Raw genomic sequence first — 24,151 nt, forward strand, 5'->3', positions numbered from 1 at the left:
TCAATAAAAAAATAAAGAATTTGATTTACAGCTCAGGCTGTTTTTATCGAGTTTGGCAAATAAAATCAGCCATAAAAAAAACTTCCCTTACTGAAGCAAATCTCAAGTTTTTATTATTACAATTACAACATTACACAGCTCAGTAATTCACATGATAGTCGGGTCTGGACGCCCGATTAAAATGAAATTAGATGAAAATAGAAATGTGAAAGAGGCTGGAGGTTATAATAGAAATATTTTTTATTTAAAAACATCTGATTTACACATTTACACAGATTTAAAAAGGGCACATTGTTCCAATATTGTGTCGAATGGATGAAAGGTCACATTAGCAGATGAAACACGAAAGATTTAAACAAAAATAAAACCCGATGTTTTATTCAGATAGACACACATGCGGTTTAAATGTTAAAATACCAATCCATGATGAGGAGATGGCTTCAGGAGAGAACAATCACATCTCTAAGGTTTTCTGCTGGACTAAAACTCAATGATAAAAATGCATACTATACCAAGCCATAGGAGGTAAGGTGGAAGGAGCTTGCTGTCCATTTTGTTTTTAATTTATAAAATTGAGAACAGAGACAACTTGAAAATAGTGGCGGGACATTTATATGATGGCTTCTGACAGGACAACAGAGTAGGAGGACGTGCCCTTCCTATGTGTACATGTGTAACAATCACACCTGGAATCTACAAATAACATTGTTCTCCATTAAAACAAAACTAAAATAACAATAAAAAAAAAAAAAAAAAAAAGACTTATTATTTACATTTAAAAACATTTCATCAACCCTGACCGTAAAAATTTAAAATGCCAGTGGACATTTTCTCTGCAGCTTGACGGAGCGTCGTGCGTCAGCTGGAAAGTCAGACTGGGGTTTTCATCGGAGCAACAATCTGTGCTGAGGTACTTCTCATCAGCGCATGTTCACGTCCATATCTCTGGTCTACTTGGACCGTTTCACAGTGGTTTTAGACTCCCGTCTTTTCTTTGATCCAGCCGCGGAACTTAGTGACCGTTGTGTAGATGCCAGGTTTGTTTCTGCGGGCGCAGCCGTCACCCCAACTTACCACGCCTGCCAGGAACATGCGGGTGCCGGACGGACTGGACAGAGGGCCGCCAGAGTCTCCCTGAAAACACACAGAACACATAGAGACGCTCATATTAGTACGTGTGATAACATAGAGGTACAACATGGGGGCAGTGTGGGACACAGTTTCTATTTTCCTCTTATTTTCTTGTTTCCCTCTTTTCATTTTTACAAATCAGAAAGTAAAGACAAAGTGGAAAAATTGTTGTCAAGTATTGTTTTAAGACAATGCAAAGAAGCAAAAGAAAAACCGAGAGAAACCAAAAGAAAGACAGTCGGTCAGTGTGTGGGTCCAAAGTCTTTTTATTACCTGACAAGCGTCGACTCCTCCCGTCAGGACTCCAGCGCACAACATCCGAGAGGTGAGCTGCCCACTCATCAATTTATCACACACAGAGTGGTTAATGATTCGGACCTGGGCCTTCTGCAGCACCGATGCAGCAAATCCTGCATCACAGACACACACACACACAGAGAGGACAATGCTTAGGATCGAAATGTCATGATATCAGATTAGGGCCTCGAAGAGTCATTAAACATTCAATAATGGCTGGAGTTAATTCAAGAAAAGTTATTGATTTCATTGGTTATGTTACGTTTTAATCCGCGATTGTTTGCTAAAGTATATATAAGGACTAATTTATATTAGTTGTACATCCAGAAATTCTTTTCATTTTCTTTAACATTTTAAGAAAGGGTGTCTTTTGACATTTTCACCTATTTCTCAGGGAATAATAATAATAAATGAATAAATCAGGCATCACTATATAAAACCTCAAACTCAACACCAAACCATAATATAATCACTTTTAAACCACAGGCACATTTGACTAGACAACAAATTATGTTTATCACAACACACAGATATGCAGAGCAAAGCTTAAAAAGATTAAAGTAATTTGATGATTTTTCTCTATTTAGGAATGAATTATTCTATCTGACCTGCAGGGGATGCAATTGCACATCTGTTTAAAAAAAAAAAATCAGCAATGACGACTGCTACTAAATCAAAAACACCACCAACAAGGAGAAACTCTGACGGAGGAGGTGGACTCACCTCCTTCTCGAGTGGCACCCCACCCGGTGATCCACACGGTGTTACCGGTTGGAAAGTCGTGCTGCGGAGCCGGCAAGCAGATGGGCCTGATGTAGTCGGAGTAGGTGACCGGACTGTCCAGCTCCATCAGGGCGATGTCATTGTCGAAGGTGAACGCGTTGTAGTTGGGGTGAGAGATGACCTGCTTCAGGTTCCTCTTCACCGCGGGACTTCCGGTCTTCGCCTGCAAGTGGAGGCCCATGTACGCCTCCCACGTGCCGGGCTGAGAGTATCTGAGGACACACACAAATCACAAAGATCGTTTAAAAAAAAAAAAACCAGTCATCTAGGAGGCACAGCATGTGGCGTAATCACATTAGAACGTGCGTGTGAAAGAGGTGTGGCCTTGTTCGAGGTTACAGTTTGAATTGAAGAAAGTCAACAGACAATTTCAGATAAATAACGATTGTTCTGACGGTAGAAAAACACTCTGTGGAGTCATTTTAGAGAAAATGCTATAAATAATACTTAAAACATCCAGATGTGACTGAGATTTACCTTTTGTCGACAGTGATAAGAGAGTGGACACAGGACTAAAACAAACATGTACAACTTGGGAGCCTGGAAGAGTTCATGCGTGTTTAATTAGTCACGCACACGCAGCATTGTGTGGTTAGTAAAAACACAGACGACTAAAGTTTCACTTTGACAAAACGTTTAGAGCAAGTTCAGCAGCCAACTGGTTTGTTTTGTCCTCACGACTCAAAGGACTGAAGAATGTTTGGGACTTTTTACATCGGCTGCAAAGACAAAACTAAGTTTCTATTCTGACGGGAATGTTTTTGTTGTGTTTGTGTTATGACAATTATCTATAAATCCAAGGCCTTGAAAAATATGACATATCATGTAATAGTAGGAGACACACGAGTATCTATTAGGTTTATTTGTCCCATTGAAATACAAGATCTATGCATATATGCAAACCTCTGGGGACATTTAAAATAACCTGATTAACACATGTAAAGCTAGAGTTGCTGGTATGAAAGAATAAAAGCGTAGAAACATATGTAGGTAGTTCACCAAACAAAAAACATTTTCAAATGGCAAACAATAATGTCAAATGAAAGCAGAGTGAATCCAGTTTCACGTCACATCTTTGATCTAATACCGGTATTAATGAGGTTTGGAGTTTTTGTTTCGCTTCACACAATAAAAGTCAACTTGTCATCGAGGCGCGTGCCTCAGTGTTCGTAGGAAGCAGTAGAACGAGCTACTTCAGATCGAGAGGATCTATTATCATTAATTCTATTAGGATTCAGGACCGATGTTATTTTTAGCAGATGTACTGAAGAGAAAGTATCCAGTGAGAGCGACAAGGTTTGATTCCAGGAGGTTGCTTCTGTATAAATAACAATAAAAAATATATCACGGCTGGATTTATTCCTGATCGATTATATTTATGAAAAAAATAAAATAAGATTAGGGTCTAAAATAGATCCTTCAGGGACAATGTTCAGTTTTATACCGTTATGAAGCGACTTATTCAAACCGATCGTTTTCGAACTGATTCACAGATTTTCACTAAAAGAATTTACAACAGCGGTTCATGATTTATGAGCAAAAAGAGCTGCACGCTGCTGTTTAATTTCCAAAGAGTTATTTGGAACAAGCGGAGCTGCTGATCTGAAGCCTCATTGAAATTCACTGGGAATGTTCAAGTGAGATAGAAAAATATTTGAGCTGCTCATCAAACCAATTTCATACTTTGGCCATGACCGACAGTCTGGATGTTACAGAGCCGCCGAAGGACGATTAGTTCTGAGTTCCCTCGCAACGTGTTTTATATATTCTCGCAAAACTCTTGAATTACCTCCCGATACTCTTCCTCTTCATTTGTCTGTCTGAATCTAAACCCGAGAGAAAAGCGAACCGAGCTCCGACCTGAACCTCACAGCAATTATAGTTTTTTTATGTCCGCACCCGATGCAGTAAATCTAAGCTACTTCTGTCCCCAGTAAAACAAGTGACCATGTGACATAGGCACAACAGCAGGACTCTGAAACTGAAGCAGCTCAATGGAATCTCACAAAAAGGCCTCTTGGATTAATTTATGTACTTTTTCAGAATTTGCAGACGACTCTAATGCATCTTAAGATTCTCTAAAACAATGTGACAAGGACTTTGACATCATTATAGTGTTGTACCCATTGTGATTCCCTCTGGATTAGAGCATCTGCTAAATTACCGCCCGATGAAAATTGAATCACCACCACACCTCTGAGCAGTGGGTGAGAGACGCCTCCAGATCTCACACCCCTTCACTTATTCTGACAAGAAAAGATTTTGGTCGTTTCCGGTGAGTTCATAAAGACGAAGGTGGGATTCTACCTCCTGCTGGCGTCGTCCTGCACACAGTGGGCGGCGGTGACCAGCCAGCGTGGACTGATGAGGGACGCTCCGCACACGTGGCCGTAATTCTTCACATGGAGGCTGACCTGCCAGGGAAACTCCCCTGCCTCTGCGTCCTGGCCGCCCACGATACGGGACGTCTTGAACATGCTCCTCCCGCAGTCTGAGGAGCGAAAACAGTCAATCACTCACAGCGCAGGCTTGTTGCAGCTTGTTGCAGCTTGTCACAGTTTCAAGTAGGCGGAGGTTCACATTTGTTTTGTCACGCAGGCTAAACAATGCAGACGGAGATAATAGGCCAGTTTTAATCCGACACAGAGCGCATTTCCGATTGGGACATACCACAGTTCTCCTCGTCAGAGCCGTCCTCGCAGTCAGGTGTGCCGTCGCACTCTGGGTTCACTTTGCTGAGGCACTTTTTGTTTTTGCATTTATAGGTGAGGTCAGTGCATTGGATGCCAGAGGCTGCAGAGAAAGAGGAGGGAAGAAGAAGCAAACATTCAATTCTGTGGTCACTTAATTCTCAATATCTTACTGAAGAACAAAACAAGATGGTAAAAGTGTCCAAAGAGAAAACAGAGCAGGTGGATGAGGTCACTTTAGACGTGTTTTTTTACACGTGTTTAACCTGAAAAGATAATTTTACATTGTTTAAGTTGTTTGAAAAAGTATTGTGGAACTACAAATCCCACCTCTGACCCCCTGTTTTACCATATTATGGCTATTTACAGTGTTTGTGTCCAGTTGACAAATGTAATAAACCTTCTAATCCTTTGAGCTTTGTTACAGGGAACCAGGGTTAACAAGTGTTTTGAGATTGAACCGAATCATTAAATAATATTTCCGCCAAAACAAATATCTAAAAGATGATAAAGAAAGCTCAGTGGGGCTTCAGAGCTGCTTGATTATTCCTGTAACTGTTATATTTCACATAGTCACCTGAACGCATAGCATATTCAAATATTCAGTAAATGACGATGCTTTTAAAAAACTGTGTGAAAATGTTCTTCAAAGAAACCTCTCATCTCTGGGTGGATTTTCATGTGGTTGTATTATTGTTTTATCCTCTTGTGAAGAACTTTGGAACTTTGAGAAAGAAGCTGTACAAGTTTCTTACTCCTGCCACAGTCGAGCTCGTCGGACCCGTCCCCGCAGTCGTCCCTCCCGTCGCAGCGACTCTTCTCAGAGACGCACTTGTTATTCTTACAGGCCACTTGTCCAGATTTGCATCCACCTTGAAAAGCAAAGAATCAAAATCGTAAGAAAACGTATTTAAACGAACAATGCTCACGTGAAATAGGTCGGCGCGATGGCTCTTACCACAGTTGAGCTCATCTGTCCCGTCTCCGCAGTCGTCTACTCCGTCACACTTCCAGAACATGGGCTTGCACAGTCCATTTTTACAGTTGATACTCTCTGGTTTGCACGCTGGAGGAAAAACACGGTTAAAAATGATTGCATATCTAACTCAATGTGTTTGTCGGCATTAGTTTATTGTACTTACTGCATTTCAACTCATCGCTCATGTCCCCGCAGTCGTTCCAGCCGTCACACCTGAGATCTGAGTTAATGCAGCGCTGGTTGCTGCACTGGAACTCCTTCGGACAAGCTGAGGGGGGGGGAGGGTGAAAAGGTCAGATACACGTCTCACCACGTTCAGAAATCATCTCAGCCTGTGGGAAACCGAGTCACTTACGATCTTTGGAGTCGATGACCTCATACGTTGCGTTGAAGCCTCGGTCCACGTAGGAGGCGTCGGAGGAAAACGTCACAGTCATCGTGTTGGTTTTGCTGGTTTCCGTTAACGTCCCGTCGGGATGTTCTCCGCACAGTCTGAGGAGGAGACGAGGAAGAGGTGACACGTCTGCTCTGTAGTGCAAAACCTCAACAGGGTTTCTCAAAGGAGACGCACGAAGGCGCCGACTCACTTCTTTCCGTTGACCTCCACGTAGTCTTTCCGACAGTCTTTGCTCTTTTCCTGCCCGGGCTCGGACAAGAGGAACTTCTTGAACGTCACCTTCACTGCCTTTCCAACAGGGACCTAAATGATCGATAGAGTTCAGACGTCACGACGCGTGAACCTCCTGAGGAGACGTTCGGAAAACAAACCTGTGTGAAACATGAAAAACGACATCTCACCTCAATCGACCACTGGCATGACTTCCGGGGAGGATAGTAATTTGGGAAGTTGGGAGAAGAGAAGCTGCCCTTTTCCCCTCTCAGCTGGCCGCCACACGTTGTGCCTGTCACACAACGGGACTCGTGTAAGTTTTGCACATATAATCAGACACGCACGATGTCGCTTGTTACAAAGACAAACATCAGTTCCAACCTTTGCTTCCGCGCTTCGTTTGTGAGACTTGTGCTCGGAAACCTGGGTAGTTGGCTCTCTCGTTTGTGGCCATCGTCACCAGCATGACGTTACCCGAGGACAGAAAGGTGAGAGGTTCACTGGGTGAGTAGTAACCACACATCCTGTGGAATGAAATAACAAAACACACAAACATCAATAATCTAAATTCTATATTCACTGATTGACACGACAGGGTGACGTGGGTCTATTCTCAAAGATTCTACATGTGATCCTGTTCTCGTCGTGTAAACCAGCAACGCTCCTGACTGACCTACTTTTCAGTGAATACACATCCGTGACAATATGTACGTTAAACTGCTTGTTCACATTCAGACAGTGGAAGGACATTGTTTTTTGAGGAACTTATTTCTATTGGCACAAACACAAACACCAGAAACTCAATTTCCGACATTTTTCCCCCCAACTTCTGAATTCAAATTCTCATTAAATCTTGATTATCAAACATTGATAATTGAGTTTAATTGAACAAAAGCTACAACAAACGTATTTATTTCTCCCTCCCAAAGAAAAAAGTATTTCCTCAATTTATGTTTCTTATTTATCACCGAAGCAAACTTGATCTTCCTGTTGAGATCCAGTTTGCTCTCTGACTACATGCATATCTTTCTTTAAGCTGAGATGCTCCAAGATTCAGACTAAACTGTTACTTTGCAAGAATTATGATTCTGGCATGAGGCTCGACCTCGACAATTGTAGTCCAGTAAAATGTGTCACCACAAAGAAGCACAACATCTGACCAGCAGAGGGCCTTACATGTCAAACAGGATGTCTAATCTAAAATCTTAAAAGCCTGGACAGTGTGTGTATGAAAATAAAAAAAGAGGAGGAGAGTTGAAGCTGCGAACTCACTCTTCCATGACGCGGCTCTCGATGGCCACCAGGGAGTCGTAGATTTTGACGAAATCGTTACTGCAGTTCTCCTCCAGATTCATGGTGTCAAACTCCAGCTTGATGACGTAGTTGGGGTCCGCTCTGAGCTGCCACTGGATGTAGGTGTTGGGGGGATAAGGACTGTCGGGGAAGCCCGGGGACTCGATCTGTCCGATGTGATTGGTCTTTGCATGTTCTGAATAGCTGAAAAACCCTTTGAGACGGAAACGAGAGGCGGTTGGAGGAGTTAACGCTGTCGCAGCTCTGCAGTGGAGCACTTACTCCGAATACAAATACCATCGTAACCAATAGATTGTGAGCACTTACTGCTGAATGATGTCGAAACGAGGCGAGAATCGAGTGCTGTGAGAGGACGAAAGAAAACAGGACACACACGTAATTCATATGAGGAGATGGACACGACAACCGGACTGAACCACTGACGACGGCAGTTTGACTCTACCTGAAGACACCACATCGTCGAGGACCAGGGAATTGCCAGGTCTGGACCGGGTGCGCTGCTCTTTGTCCACCAGCTTCTCCACTGAGGACATGGCGCTGTCCACCGCGGCCTCTTGGCCCGATGGGACGGAGAACTCCGACAGGTAGTAGGCGATGACGCTTCCTTCACTAGGAGCAACGACACCAGGAACAAACCGTTAAAAAGGGTCAGACTCATGAATCTGTGCCGATACATCAAGGTTTTTATTTGTCTTGTATTAAAACCTTGTAATCTGGTGATTGGTCAGTGATGTTGGTGATAGAATCCTCAAACCACCGTGTTTTTAAAAAATGGTCTCGTCAGCTTTTAATCCAGCTACAGGGATTTCATTAGTTGGGATTTCAGTGGTTGAACTTTTATCTCAGTGACACATGACAGAGACCTAAACATTTCAAGATAAGGCTTCAAGAAATAAAAACATTTCACCAATTTCCCAGTGAATAATTCATGAATCTTGAGGAAAGAAATTTGACATATTTCGAGGGACTGATATTTATTAATGTGTGAAATTTTTTGACATTTCTCAGAGAATATTATTTATGGATCTTGAGGATTAAACTCAGAACTGATATTTATGAGTGTTCCAGATCCAGGTCAGATCCAAATTTAAATTTAAATGTGGTTTCATAAGGAGACTGTTGGGCCTTAGCGGAAGTTAAGTTAATTATGTTTTGATTATCTTTACTGTTGCTTTATACACTAAACTTATCTTTTGGGTTTTGTATTATTACAGACTGATAATTTGAGCTCAAACAACAACAATCATTTGAACTTGAAAGTTGAATGTGTTTTGAATGTTTTGTGCTTTTTGTTCTGCATGAATCCACAACTAAAAAACAGCCACTTGCTCCTTAACCTGTGTTTGAGATCCTGCTCACCAACACAAACAGACAAGCAGGAATGGAAACATGACTCTTTACAAGCAGAGGCAACAACAACACATGCAAGTTGATTTGAAAACAGATTTACTTCTTTACCTGAAAGCTTGAACTGTAGAACTAACATAGTACTTGGTGAGCTGTGGACTCCTGGAGTAGATGGCTTTAAGCTGAAAGAGACGACAGCAGAGCGTGAATGCAAAGTTACCGTAGCCACATTTTAAGTTGTCAGGACGAGGCGGGGGGAGATGAGCTCTCACCTGGGACGTCACCTGCTTCGCCAGCGCCTTGAACTCGGAGCTGTTTGAGTTCTCGTATTTGTCGTCAAACACCTGGTTGGTGATCCGCATGGAGCCGGTGTACATCTTCTTGACCCGCGCATTTTTGCGGACTGCAGCGTCAAACACACACAGTGATTAGTGTTGTAGTCTTCAGTTTACATCGAGATTATTTTTGTATTATGTGTTTGTCGCTACGATTCTTTTCTTCTGTCATTTGTGTTGTGATGTTTAGTCCCTCTGGTGTAAATACTTCGACTGAGCGTCACCTCACAGGTTCCAATCATTTGCATGTGCAAGTAAACAAAAGTGAGCCGGACTTTAACCATTGAACATTATCGTTTAACTTTCTATTCAACTACTGGACAACTAGAATCTGGTCTTAAAGATATAAAGATACACATCTGATAACAATTTCAAAATACTTACAGTGGAAATGCCAGACCAGCAGTCCGGTCATAAGAGCAATAACGGCAGCTAAGATGATCACACCGATCACAGCCCCGACTTTTCCAGGACCCTTTTTCTTCTCGAGCTTCTTGTTATCGGACGCAGGCAGGAACTGGACGGACGTGTCCCAGTCTTTGTCCTGGAGGACAGACGGACAAACAGAGGATGAAAACAAAGACACAAACACACGGACACTTTAGATTTATTTCTTAAAGACAAGATGAAAAACGCTGCGTCTCTGCACCGGAGGAGATAATAAACAGAAGATAATTGACGGCTGCTGACAGCAAGTAGGTACTTGTGTATTTTAGGAATGTATCAGCCTGTGGTCAACTGCACAGATGGATTCTCAAACGGGACAAACTACCGTCTCGTTCCTAAACACAGACTAAAACCTCTCAACTGTTTACTGGAGCAGGTCGTAAAGGGACAGAAAGGAGAGTTTCAGTGTCTGTTACTGTTAATGAACAAGTGGGAGACGTCAGGCGTGAGTCACGGCACCGTGGTTACCTCGAGGAGGTGAGACGCAGGAGGAGGGGGAGGGAGTACAAAGGTTTCACAATGTAAAATCCCGTCAAACCTGCTGGGAGCAAACTACTCACATCTGAAGTGGAAGACAACAAGTTTCTGAGCTGAACTGGGGCATGAAAGTAAAGTCTGCTGAAAAGCAGAATCACTTCATGGCCCATTGAAATAGATAATAAAATATTTTAAGATAGATAAAATTGTTGTGGTGTCTGAAGAAAAAGAAAATCCTTCCTAAGACCTTGATTTTGTGCCTGGAAATGTAATAAATCACATTCGCTTACAGGAAGCTCTGCAGGGGAACTTTGACCCAATTATCAAAACGTGTTGCCTTCACACAGAGCGGTTACTTTTTAAACTTTCATTCGTCGTATTAAATTCTCATTTTCAAGCCTCGCTACCGAAACTGTGCAACACGAATCCCACCACCTCCGTCTGTGTGGCTCCGGCTCGTTCATTACACGCACCATGAATTCACTGCCTGAGATGTTAAAGGTCAGAAGCTACAAATTGAATTAGACTCGACATTAGGAAACAAAAGAAAATGTGTCAAAACACAACATCTCCTCATAAACAAGATGAATTAGTCTCTTAGACTGTGAATAGTTTATTAAATAAGCAGAACTGTAAACACGGTCATAAATCTCCACATGAAACATGAAAGATTTCATGAAGTGTAAATAATTAGTGGGTGTGTAAAGATGCGTGTTTCAATCATTGTCATATCGAAACTCGACTGATTAGATCTAACACACTTTGCACAAACCCATAAATATCAGTCCCCTAAATATGCCAGATTTTTCCCATCATGATCCATGAATTTAGAAATAAACAAAAACGTATAAATGTACATAATCATATCATCACCTTTTCTGTCAAATGACATTGATTCATTAACCAGATTCACGGTCAATGACTTGCACCGACGTCTCACAACTATTTTTTAATAACCTGTATTTGTCCCTGTGGACGTGTGGAGTAACCGTGAATGACTGTTAGTCAACATATCAGAAGGACTCGAGCGAACAAGTCACAACAGGGCGGAGGAACCTGGAGGAATTCAGCTGCACACTTTCCCAAAGAGGGCTGCACGACGAGCATCTTCCACAGATACAAATATTCAAAGTTTGCAGTTTGGTTGTTTTGGGAGTTTTAGCGACTGCGTGTTTTCTGCAGCTTGTGTGTTTGTAGGATTTATTCAAAAACCTGTTACAGGTACAGGTCCATTTGATGGGAGGTTTTTTTTATGAAGAAGAAGAAGAAGAAGAAGAAGAAGAAGGATAAAAAGAAGAAGAAGAAGAGTTTAAAACCACAACCGTCACTCGGGAGACAAATCAGTCTTTGAACTTAAGAAAGAATAATGTCAGACGATAATTATCAGACGACAGAAATGAAAACGTTTATCCTGATATAGTTTTTGGCCGTATTGGGAACTACAAACCTTCAATCAACTTTTACAGGAAATGCATGTGTCAAAAAGTGATTGTGACACACAGACTACATCGTGTGACCGACTATTGTCAATTGCACCACTGACTTAAACCAGCCAGAGCAGAGAAATGAAGGATTGTGCAGCATTAGAGGAGATATTTAAAACTCAATGAATCAAGAAGTGAAACTTGGCAAAGACGTGTTTCTTTAAAAGTTGGATTATCTGATCAACTCAGTAAGTGAATCAGGAAAAGACAGATAAAAAAAAAGGGATGGGCATCATGTTTTTTATATGAAGGGGGCAGGTTTAGGACTTTTCTTCCTCCTGCTCCTTTTTTCGTTCGTGGCACAACTGTATCAGTGAAATGTAAAGTTTGTTTTTTGAGATTACAATGAAATAACCCAAACTTAACTAAACTTACACCTGAACCACAACAAGTGTGTGAGACTGCTGAGTTGAACCTGTTTGTGTACACACACAGTCACGTCTTTTTAAATGTGTGTGTGTGTGTGTGTGTGTGTGTGTGCTTCATGTTTGACTGGTTTACTGAAGCTACATCCTTTTACCTCTGAGACACATTTATCTACATCGAGAATGAAGCTGGTCTCTGCAGCAGCTTCTTGTCTGATTCTCCACAAACCAGGTGACACCCAAACTCCTACAATCATATCTGTAACTCTTAAACTAGTTAAGCAGGATATATATGTGTAGTTTCAGCAGGATATATATGTAGTTTTAGCAGGTTATATTTGTATAGTTTCAGCAGTATATATGATATATATGTATAGTTTCAGCAGGATAGTTTTAGCAGAATATATGATATATAGTTTCAGCAGAATATATGATATATATGTATAGTTTCAGCAGAATATATGATATATATGTATAGTTTCAGCAGGATATATGATATATATGTATAGTTTCAGCAGGTTATATGATATATATATAGTTTTAGCAGGATATATATATGTATAGTTTCAGCAGGATATATATATATATGTATAGTTTCAGCAGAATAGTATGAGCTAGGTATATATGTATAGTTTCAGCAGGTTATATGATATATATATAGTTTTAGCAGGATATATATATGTATAGTTTCATCCGGATAGTATTAGCAGGGATATATATATATATAGTTTCAGCAGGATAGTATTAGCTAGGTATGTATGTATAGTTTCAGGAGGATATATGATATATATGTATAGTTTCATCAGGTTATATATGTATAGTTTCATCAGGTTATATATGTATAGTTTCATCAGGTTATATGTGTATAGTTTCATCAGGTTATATGTGTATAGTTTCATCAGGTTATATGTGTATAGTTTCATCAGGTTATATGTGTATAGTTAGAGCAGGTTATATGTGTATAGTTTCATCAGGTTATATGTGTATAGTTTCATCAGGTTATATGATATGTATAGTTAGAGCAGGTTATATGTGTATAGTTTCATCAGGTTATATGATATGTGTACTTTGAGCAGGTGCCTCACCTTGTTGGGGGTGTATCTCAGTCCACTGTCCATGTAGTCCATCAGGGCCCTGCACCAGCAGTGAACTGGTGAAACTCAAAGTAAAAGCCCTGGTTTCTTTGACCTCTGCTGGTTCTGCTGGTTTCTCTGCTCAGCCTGTTTTTTCTCCCCGAGCTGAAGGCCTCTTTCCTTCAGGTGAGGGTTTGAATCCCTCCCGGAGTCAAACCTGCGAGCGAAACGAGACTTGAGCAAACACCTGCACAGGAAGCGGCCGAGGGGAGATAACCTGAGAATAGAAAACTAAACGAGCGAGAAGGATCCTGTTCAGTCGACGAGTCGCCAGCTGTGTGACGGTGTTTCCATCGAGGGGAAACCAGCAGAGAAATGGTTTTCCGGGAGATTCAGGTTTCTGAGGGCGTGTCTCCACCTGGAGGCACTTCCTGTTTACCTGTCCCAGGTGAGAACTCGGCTCTGCCTATATATATATATATATATATATATATATATATATATATATATATACACATATAGAAATATATATACGACCCTGTTTGAAATGTTCTTTAGATCCACAACGACCCAGAAAAGCTCCAGAAATCAATACAAATCAATATTCACTGATTTTTTTAATTTGTCAAAGTTGTAGTTTGTTGTAGTGTTTTGAATCAGTTTGAGTTTGGAGACAGTTTCAAAGTGTTTGAACTGAATTAAAAACCCAAGAACAGATTTCATGTGGTTAAGTGTTGATATAATAAAGGTTTCATTCATATCCAGTCTATTTTTGGTATCAGTCATGTGATGGTATCTGGTCTTCAGGATCTTATTTTGAAATAGTGATGAGTCACTCGCCTCCATGTTTTTTACACCCACGATGACGACGATGATGATGATGATGATGATGATGATGATGATGATTTTTCACAGTTTCAGTTTAACCTCCTCCCACGTAGAGGAAATTTACCCAGACTCAAGAAATTAAATGAATTCACAGAACTCTTGTATGTAGGATTAATATTAAATATCTAAAAATAATAGATTTTTGTATTTAACCAAAATGTTTTATTTTAAAATCTAATTTCAATAAACAATCTTTTGGTGAAGCACTTTAAACTTAAAATGTTAAAGAATAAAGTTTCTCTTTCTTCTGACCATCATCACATTAATATATTTGTAAATCTTTGTTTTCTGTAAAACATCATAGAAAATAATATATCTTAAATTATTTCACCAAATATTATTTTGTACCCAATAATCAATAGCCTAAATATATATACATATATTTTATTTATTAAATGTATCCACCAAACAAAAGAATTTAAATGCAAACACAAAATTTACAAAATCAATTTACAAAGCAAATAAATCAATATAATATACCTAAGGGACACATTGCACAAATATGTAAAGTCTGTAATTCACTGACATGTTGCATATTAGAGTAAATTTATATTGCATTGTATATGTTGATTGTATGTAATGTTTCAATTTTTGGTGATGCTTGATATTTTGTGGTGTGTCCTTATTCTTCTTATTACACTTGTGCTGCTGTGTCAAATTGTGTTTCTCTTATGTGGAATCAATAAAGGTGATTTGATATTAATGTAAAGAAAAATCATGCAACATATTAATCAATAATGATAAAAGTTGTAGTCCTAAAATAATTGTCCTTTATTGATACACAATATGGGTCAAAAGTGACCCGACTCAGTTTTTATTTTCTATATCTTTGCAGTAAATTAATTTCGTCATTCAGAATTTGAGGTATTCCTCAATTAACTTGTTTTTGATCCCCAGAAATCCTAATTTGAATGTTCCCTTTCTTACTTTTTGAATAAAAATCATTTTTGTATCACTACCCAAGTCCAAACTATGTGTTTCTTTGCTATATCTTTGAAGTAAATGTATTTAATCATTTTAATATTCCAGGTATTCATTCAATATCTTGTTTTTGATTACCACAAATCATTATTTTTCATTTCTTCTCTTTTACTTTATGAACAAACATAAATGCACAATCTCTTGAGTCCACGATAGTCTGTCCATGAAAAGACGACACGTCCATCTGGAAGTTGTGAGTTTATTGATGTGTATCCCCCTGATGAATCTCCATTGGTGTCAATCAATTTTATTTTTTTCTTTCATTTTTTTATTTAAAAATCACTAGTATTTATATCATATTAGTCCCCGGTCCCCTCCCACAATCAAGCAGGCAGTTACAAGATCGAAGCCAGTTTGGGTGCATAGTGAGACAGTCACATACAGAGATACTGTCACAGGAAGAGAAAAAAATAGAAAACAAGAAAACAAACTTAAAAATATAGATCATATCATTTCATATAAGAACAATGCACACCACAGGTAATCCTCCAGAAAAAAGCCATGATTGCAACATCAACTATACAGGCATACGAAGACAATACTAAGAGAGAGAGAGAGAGAGAGAAGAGGACGCTAGGATTCACTTTGCTCGTCTGTGTCATTCTCTACCTTTAAATATACCCAAGTTATACTCTTTCTTTTCTGTATTCTTAGAAACCAGCTCTCCACCAGGCCTTTGTCTTTCTGTCTCTGTTTGCCTGCACAGCCCTCCAGCTCCGGGATGTCTACAGGGGCCTCGGGTCCAGGGCCCAACCCCCAAAAAACCTGGATTGCAAATTTTGACTCCCACGAATCCCCCAAATTTGGTAAATTAAAGTTTTTGTCCGGTCACGATTGGATTTTCATAACATTTAGGGGGTTTCATCTTGTTCATAACTCTGGGGCCGACCCTGTATCGTTGACTGTTCTACTGCTTTATGACCAGCAAAGCTAACAGCTGCTCCAATAATGTGTGTACATCATCCCCAGGTGTGTTTTCAAGATATCTGTTCTAGTAATTGGTTTTCACTTTGGACGATTTGTACAAAAAAAACAAAAAACAAAACATCATTAGCCGTCTCGTGTCCACTGTCACGATGTGTGTGCGACACTGCGTTAAATCCGCGATGGAGCCCGTCAGCTACATAGAATTGGAAAAAAAAAATTCCACAATACATTCAACTATGTAACACGTGTCAATCTGCATTTCTTAATTTACTGATTTTAAACCGTTCCCCTGTTAATGAGGGTTGTGTTTGTGATGGAGGGGATCTGCTGTCACATTCACGTCTGAAAGGTTCAGAGGAGGTTCTGTGGGACGTGTGTGAGCTGGAGGTCTGTGCACACTCCGGACCACCGAGCCGAGAACCCTAAACAAACTCATGACCCTCTTCCCTGGGAACAGAAAGGTGGAATAAAAACATCTACTCTCATATATTTATATATATATATTTAAACTGTATTATGTATATTTTGTCTGTTATCGTAACAAAGAACAGAAAGTAAATAATTCATGATTTCATTTTTTTCTCATTTGTTGTTTCACTATACATTTTAATTGGTACAAAGAACCTTCATATACAAGCAATCTATTGAGAGGAGAGAAAAAACAAAAGAACAAAATAAAACACCAATTTCTTTTTTTGTTTTTTTAAAGGAACCATCAGAAACTGCTCGGGTGACACTCGCATGACGGAGAATTAAAGTGTAGCGTCCGTCGGGCGCTTCAATGACGGCTACTCCAAAAAAAAAAAAAATTAAACGCTTAGATTTCGCTTGATTTTTGCCTCACGTTCAAAAAAATAAAAATAAAGAAAACATCTGAAGAAATGTTATACATCTTGATCTGAGAGAGAGTCGTCTTGATAATTACAGAGAAATCTGCAGGATCACATTTTTCTGAAATGCAAAAATTGGCAGAAACGTCACCTCTTCAAAAGAAACATGATCAAAAAGGAGCTCTATAGTACAATAGTAGCAGTAGTAGAAGTAGTAGCATTATTTAAGGATTGTTTTCAACAAACCAGTAAAATGGAGTTTGGATGTTTGAAAATAATTGTAACAATAGCATCATGTGTTATTGGTCAGTAGTATGTTCCCCCTAGGTTTGCCGTCCTCTGTCAAGACTCCACAGCGCCACCTTTAGGCTCCTGGTTAGATCTGCATCTGCTCCAGATATTTGTAGGTGGGGTTCTCGTAGCCGTGGTTCTGCATCTTGCTGAGGTGACGCTCCTCCGGTGTCAGCATGGGGTCAACCTGCGAGACAGACACATGACGTTTGACCTCGACCTCGACCTCGACAGGAGGAGAAGACGTTGACAGCTCGGCTCAGGACGGCACAACATGCTGCGTGTGTCGTATGCAAATGCTGCCGGGACGATAATCTAATTAATCCTGCATTACCCAGGCTCCACTTGCACGAGACGTTATCGTTTAATGTAAATCAGACACTTAATAAGATGGATAGCAGTTCACTGTGTGTGTGGTAAACACCCTCGAGCCCAAATCTCCACGCTGTGATGCTAATAACGGGCGGCTCTCACCTCCACGATGCCGTGACTGATGGTGCCGTATTGCCTCTTCCTCAAAAGCACCAGGCTGATCACAATCACAGTTGCTATGGCCACGGCAATCACCAGCAAGCCAATCAGTGCGCTGCTGCCGAAGCTGAAGTCCTCTCCCAGGGGGCGGTAGGACTCCTGACAGGTAGAACGGGCGAGAGCGAGACAGAGAGGGAACAGTGAGGAGACAATACATGCAAACACAGGCGAGCACTGAGAGACACAATGAAGCCGATTTGCTGTAAAATGTACGAAATCGTCAATTTGACATTTTCATTACACTGAATAAACATTTAAATAGTTGTTTCATGATCAAATGAACCATTTTTAAAGGTGCAGAAAACGTTTAATTAATAAATACATCTAAATTTTACAATTTGGAAACTTGACATAAACCGTCGTCTTATGTTTGCTGCTACTTCTCCGAAGTGCTCACAAGCTAAATCGAGCGCGAGCCTCACATTAATATGAATAAGTCAGCGTCTGCACACAAATAGAGCAGATATCAAGTTGGTCTGGAAGTGGATCTGCTCTGCTGAGAACTTTCAGTCTCCATCGGGATTTCAGGGGCTCAACGATCCGTGTTTACTTCCAGTCAGAGGAACTGTTCAAAACTATTTATGAGGATCTGAAAGTTTGTTTGTCATGTAGGCTCGAAGTAATTCTCCTCATCGATATTATTATTATCACGAGAAATGATCTATACCAGAGTAAATTATTATCCTGATCAATAATCACAATGAAAAGGTTTGAAAATCAGAACCCAGACGGACACATCCAATAGTCTCTAGACCCCGACCAAATATTTTTTTAAAATTTCTGATAGCGATATATATTGGCCAGTATACATATATTTTTAAAAACCCATATTACAAAAATATAATTTGATATTTTACAGTTTAACCATAAACTTTGTTAAATATAATAACTATAAATAAACCTAAAAGACAGATACAACCAAACATATAGAACTTAAATACTGTCGCATATAAGCAAACAAATGCTAATAACAATATTTATGTGATCGGCTCATTTTGGCCAAGCTTTCATAATTTCCCTTAAAATTATGAGCCACTCTTATTTTATTGACCAGGGAATTTAAAACAATTGGAATATAATTTTTTCTGTAATTCAGATTTTGCAGAGCAGGAATAAATGACACTTTTGTAGATTAATATTCCTTGAAGTGAGAATCTCTTAATCTCTGACTCTTGATTCTTATGTCATAAAACCAGAGTGAATTCAGGGACAACTTCCTTTCGACAGAGGATCTGTAAGAAACGGTCGACGTGTGAACACATGCATGAAACGTGTCTTTGTGAAAAGATGGTTTAAATCTGGGCCAATTGGGTAAAAACACACATACGCTCGACCTCACGATGTAATCTGGAACATATGACACAAACTAATCATATGCAGACAGCCATTATATTTTTTTACTGCTCATTCTCACACATAAACCGAGCACGGCCGGTTTGTGTGGATTCACATTCATCATATGAGAAACTGAGATTTCCAATGTGTACATTCTCATAACAAACATGCGTCCATGCAGAAATAACCAAAACATATTACCCTGAACAAAAAACTTTATGGGTATGTTCCAACGTTGTGTTGTTTCAGTTCTCAGCTACAGAGCTGGTTCTTTACACACTCCCTCCTTCTTTCACCTCCTCCCCCCACTACAGATAACTACCGCACCCCCTCCCCAGAGAGCCCTGTGGAGGTCGCTGCTATACTCACCAGCTCATCATCATGCATAACGCTGCCTCTCTCTGCACTGTAAACCACTTCTTTAACATCCAGACTGTCAACAATCACCTGTCAACACAGACAGGGGAGCCCAGGTTACACTCACCACAATGTGAGCGTCGCTGTGTGTGTGTGTGAGACTGTGTGTCTGTAATGTGTGAGACTGATGGAGAGACAGAGGGAGAGAGAAAGAGAGAGAGGCAGGCGGAGAGAGCGAGAGGCTGTGAAAGTTGCAACCAAGTAAACTGTTAAGAATCGTCTGTGATGAGACGCTTGTCTGGAAGGAGAGAGGGAGGTGGTTTGCAAGCATCAACAACAGCATCGACTCTCTGCTACAGTTAGCAAGGCCACTCGTTAGATTTAATCTGGAGTCCGGTGAGTGGACGTGTGTGTGTGTGTGTGTGTGTGTGTGTGTGTGTGCGCTCAGGAGGCAGAAACTAAAATCTGCTTTCTGTAGAGACAGAGCAGTCCGGAGTCTGTTTATCTCAGGAAATTAAAAATAAATAAATAATAATCATCACGTGAGACACAACAGGTGTCACCACAATTTGTCATTTTTTTAACCCCAGATTGCTCCGTCGTAGAAAAACTGGCATTTCCCAAAAAAGAAACACATGCATATGAAAACACACACACAGATACACACGCACAATTAGTTGGTGTTGGATTAGCATGCGATCTCGCATTCAGCAGCCGAGCGTCGTCTGACGAGCAGTGAGGAAGAATGGTGCAAAGGGAAGTGGCGTGCGATGACTGGAGAACAAAGTGTGGGGTGGAAATGAGTGAACGCTGCTTGGCACAGACGTGGAAATAGCCTCGTGTGAAATTGCTGTAACTATGACAACATAGTTACGGGAATAGTCCGAGTCATTAATAGCTGAACTTAAGAGAGCGAAACTGTGAAAGCGCTGCTGTACTGTCTGTACTGTCTGTACTCGTTTATTTCTCTCACCTCAGACTGAGGTTGTGCTGATGAAATTTAAAAATCAGAACAATTGTCTGTTGTAGAAAACAGGATTTAACTCAGAGGGTAAAACAGAGTTTCTGCAGGTTCACATCTAAAACTTTTTACGACCATGATGAAGGAAACTTAAGATCTATGAAGACAGATATCTTTAGTTCCCCATAATTTAAGATACGGTGAAGTTGCCTCCTAGAGAATAACCATTCTCTTAATAAATTATACTGTATTTTTTACATAATCTTATTTGCCTTCTACATATATTGTATTATAATGCACATATTTTACATGAACTCTACTTTCCGGTATTTTTGTATTTCTATTTATTGTTATTGCCTCGGTCTGCGTATATTTCTATTTTCTTCTTGGCAGGAGAGACTGTAATGAAAACAAATTCCCCCCCCAGGGATCAATACAATATTTTTGATATGATATTTCTAATAATAATAATAAAACTTTAGCTGTTATCTAAATAAGGTAACGATTTACTTTACAAAAAACATTGAATTATAACAAAACAGAACACAACAAAAATAAGAAAGATTACCTGAAGAAAATAACGTCCATTAGATTAATATCCATTAGAACCAGTTTAAAACAGGCAGTAAATGGCTTAATAATTTAGTTGGAAGATCTTCGATCATGACTGGGAGCACGGGGAGTTAGTGGCTCTGAAATATAACCGACCCTGCTGCGCTTTATAGATGATTTAAGGATCTTAAAATCAATCCTACATTTATCCAATCTGCTCTAGCATTTTATATTTTAATATATTTATGACTTTTCAAGGCCTAAAATCCAGATAATGGAATTTCAGACTTTTTAGAGACACTGCAGAAACCCTGTACCGTCCAATATCCTCACACAGTTTCTCAGTGTTCGTGCTTTAACAGCGCTGCTCTCAGTTCACGTGTTGAGCGAGTTGAGACGTTCAGAAAAATGCTTAGAGGCCCAAAACAGAAGGACAAACCAACAGCGGCGACGCTCTTACCACCTTCTCGCTGATCTTGGGTTTGCTGTTGATGATTCTCTCCTCGGCGCCGATCAGACCGTCCAGACCAGACATTGCGGAGCCTGCGGGAGGCGAAGGGAGCACGGTGAGCAACGGCAGAGCAGCACAGAGCAACAAACAAACAAACAGGGATGGTGGTATTGATGGTGGGCAGCTGCGACACAGATATATTCAGCTTCTCCTCCTGACAACTGTCGCCTCAGTCTCCTGGTGACAACAAAGCCCTTTCTTCCATCCAGCACAGTGTGAGCAGTGTGAGGACCAACATGACACTGACCTTACATCTCCTACAAAAGGCCCTCTCAAAACGGGCGCTTTGCATAAAGCTGAGATTTCTCTGTAAACATACAGAACGTGTGTTGACTCATTAAAAGAAGCCTCTTTGGGCAATTATGAGTCATCCTGCTCTCGAAAATCCTCCGTCGTCTCCTGAGGTTTTAACAGATTATATTTTGGATAAAAAAAAACGTGTGTGGGTTTCACCGAGCGGCCGAGACTAAGAAAATGGGCCAGAGAGTCAAATATGCATGTTAGACTGATGGGTCTGAAATAAGCATAGGATCTATTTATACACACTCACACCAGATATGCCATGAATAAACCAAGAGCCGTGAGGAGAGCGGAGAGCGAGCGAGGCAGCGAGGGAGCGAGAGAGCGAGGGCAGGGTCATGAACAATGTAAAGCAGAGTCTGGTGTCGGCTTATTGTCTGCTGCCGCTGCTGCCAGTCAGCCATTGCCAAACGCTTAAGATTAGTACAATTGCCTTTGGATTAAGCGAGGAACAATGACGCGTGTTTACGAGCCTCACTCAGCAGAAGCGCTCACATGGTACAGCAGGGTACACACCAACGCCACAATGGGAGTGACCTCTGAGTGGGATCAATGTGACCTCTCATCGGCATCGATTTGAAAAAGTGCTCAACTTATTATTTGACTGAGTCAATCGTTGGGAAATAAATGGAAAAAGTCATCATTTACGTCGTTTATCCAGTGTTGAATATGTTCTGGGTGACAATGATGTTTTCAATGACAGGAAATAGATTTTTCTTTCTCTGGAGCGACGGGTTGGTAATCGACGGGTTTGGAAAACATCTGGAAAATCTTGATGGACGTTTTTCCACAATTCCTTTGACAAAGTTTTGAAATTAATGGAGAAAATAATAGACTGACGAGTCTAAAGGGAATATTCATAGCTGCAGCACGAATGCAGTTTCGACTGGTGAAATGCAAATGCAGCTGGGGCGGGTTGCAATATTCAGAAAAAAAATCAATCAATCAATATATAATTTAGATTCAACCATCGGTGGGAGGTGTCGCCATCTCCTGAGTGGGATCACAAGGTTAAGCTCAGATCAGACAAAAGAGATGACGCGACCTCGTCCACGTGTCAGGTGGACGAGGACAAATGGGCCAATTTAATCTGGACAGCGGGTCAGCGGTGGAAACACTGAGCCTCAGACAGGATCACTAAATCACACCGGTCCCATCAGGAAGAGGGAGACTGATGAGGGCTCTGTGTGTGTGTGTGTGTGTCGTGTGTGTGTGTGTCTGTGTGTGTGTGTGTGTGTGTGTGTGTGTGTGTGTGTGGAAGTTTCTGAGGACGAGACGACAGCGGCTGAACGACCGACGACTCTCAGAGAGAAAATCTGCCTGTGACATATCTCTACCGCTGCAAGAAGAAGCCACTGAACTTCGCTATTCAGCCTGAGGTGATAATCCGAGTGTGATGAAAAGCATAAGTAGAACTGACACACCAAGCACACCGTCAATGTGAGTCATCCAAAAATAAAAAATAAAGTCGAAAATTAACCACCAGAAGGCGTCTGATAAAAACAGAAATGGTGGGAGAGAGCTAGAGAGAGAGGGAGAGAGAGGGAGAGGATCCCAAACTGCACCAGGAGGAAAGGAAAAGGAGAAAATGGAACAAATCAGTCGATGGAAATGGCTCAGGGGATGAGAGGGGAGGGGATGAGAGGGGAGGAGGGCAGGGGGCGGGAGGCAGAAAAACAAGATGCAACAGAGGCACCAACCTTTCTTGAAGGCACGTGGGGAGTCTGATAGATCGCCTTGGCATTAGAAATGAGCAACAGAAAAAAAAACAGAAACAGAAAAGGGGAAGGGAAGAAGAGAGAAAACTTAAGTGAGAAGAGAAAGGCAGGATTATCAAGCTGTGTTAATTGATTAGGAAAAAAGAGTCCAGCAGGGAGGAGTCCGAAAATAAATTTAGAGAGATAACCGAACTGAAAACAAGGAGCCATTTCCCGAATTGGCCGGCTGCGTCTGAGCCCCGTGGGGAGTTGGCATGTATATCAAATGTTCCGCTGGGATCTACTGGTAATTTTCCTTCAATCAAGCTGGAAACGTTCCACCCGTCACTTTTTTTGCCTCTTCTTGAGGATTCAATCTTTTGTTCGGCACAAATGTGACAAAGAAGAGAACCATGACTGCTCATTCCCCCCCCCCCCCTAAGCTTTTGGCTCCAACTCTGCAACAGAGCCGGAGGCTTTGTGCATTTATCTGAACTTCCCTGGTGCTGTGTTGAAGGCTGGGCTGGAGGGAAACTGTGCAGCCACAGATAAGTTCCAAACCAACGGCCCCGCAGCACATTTTCACTGGCATGAGACACTTTGTAAACCTATTCTTCCTCAATGTGCAACACTTCTGCTGCGTTTTGTCACCGGTGTC

General features: G+C 40.8%; 2 protein-coding genes across 10 annotated transcripts in view; both read right to left on the minus strand.

Moving 5' to 3' along the window:
- Positions 1–222: 222 nt before the first annotated feature.
- Positions 223–13,732, minus strand: st14a (ST14 transmembrane serine protease matriptase a). Its single transcript, XM_035155302.2, has 19 exons — positions 13,345–13,732; positions 9,871–10,030; positions 9,424–9,554; positions 9,263–9,333; positions 8,247–8,413; positions 8,111–8,146; positions 7,763–7,997; positions 6,872–7,014; positions 6,679–6,782; positions 6,468–6,580; positions 6,236–6,372; positions 6,044–6,148; positions 5,860–5,967; positions 5,657–5,773; positions 4,882–5,004; positions 4,519–4,702; positions 2,152–2,423; positions 1,405–1,541; positions 223–1,134 (listed from the first exon to the last, which is right to left on the minus strand). The coding sequence occupies exons 1-19, from the start codon at positions 13,384–13,386 to the stop codon at positions 976–978; spliced, it is 2,544 nt and encodes an 847-aa protein (XP_035011193.2). The 5' UTR covers positions 13,387–13,732; the 3' UTR covers positions 223–975.
- A 1,654-nt stretch (positions 13,733–15,386) lies between these two features.
- The window catches only part of aplp2 (amyloid beta (A4) precursor-like protein 2), a 54,619-nt gene continuing 45,854 nt past the window's right edge, over positions 15,387–24,151 (minus strand). For 2 of the 9 annotated variants that reach the window (XM_035153773.2, XM_035153765.2), the window contains 5 exons: positions 23,497–23,532; positions 21,446–21,528; positions 19,485–19,562; positions 17,724–17,879; positions 15,387–17,436 (listed from right to left, as the gene is read on the minus strand). In XM_035153773.2, the coding sequence (XP_035009664.1) occupies positions 17,335–17,436; positions 17,724–17,879; positions 19,485–19,562; positions 21,446–21,528; positions 23,497–23,532 (455 nt within the window). In that variant the 3' untranslated portion in view covers positions 15,387–17,334. The remainder of the gene's footprint in view (positions 17,437–17,723; positions 17,880–19,484; positions 19,563–21,445; positions 21,529–23,496; positions 23,533–24,151) is intronic. The other 7 variants (XM_035153766.2, XM_035153770.2, XM_035153769.2 and 4 more) reach the window with 7 other exon arrangements.

The sequence above is a fragment of the Hippoglossus stenolepis genome, chromosome 4 (genome assembly GCF_022539355.2).
Source record: "Hippoglossus stenolepis isolate QCI-W04-F060 chromosome 4, HSTE1.2, whole genome shotgun sequence".
In the NCBI taxonomy this organism is placed as follows: domain Eukaryota; kingdom Metazoa; phylum Chordata; class Actinopteri; order Pleuronectiformes; family Pleuronectidae; genus Hippoglossus; species Hippoglossus stenolepis.

Bases quoted from the DNA above. Each gene is read 5' to 3' on its own strand.
- st14a (XM_035155302.2), bottom strand. From the start codon at position 13,386: ATGGACTACATGGACAGTGGACTGAGATACACCCCCAACAAG. The intron at 9,334-9,423 runs GTGAGAGCTCAT...CGTCTCTTTCAG, and splicing joins CGAAGCAGGTGACGTCCCAG to CTTAAAGCCATCTACTCCAG. The intron at 5,005-5,656 runs GTAAGAAACTTG...CTTTCTCTGCAG, and splicing joins CGAGCTCGACTGTGGCAGGA to CCTCTGGCATCCAATGCACT.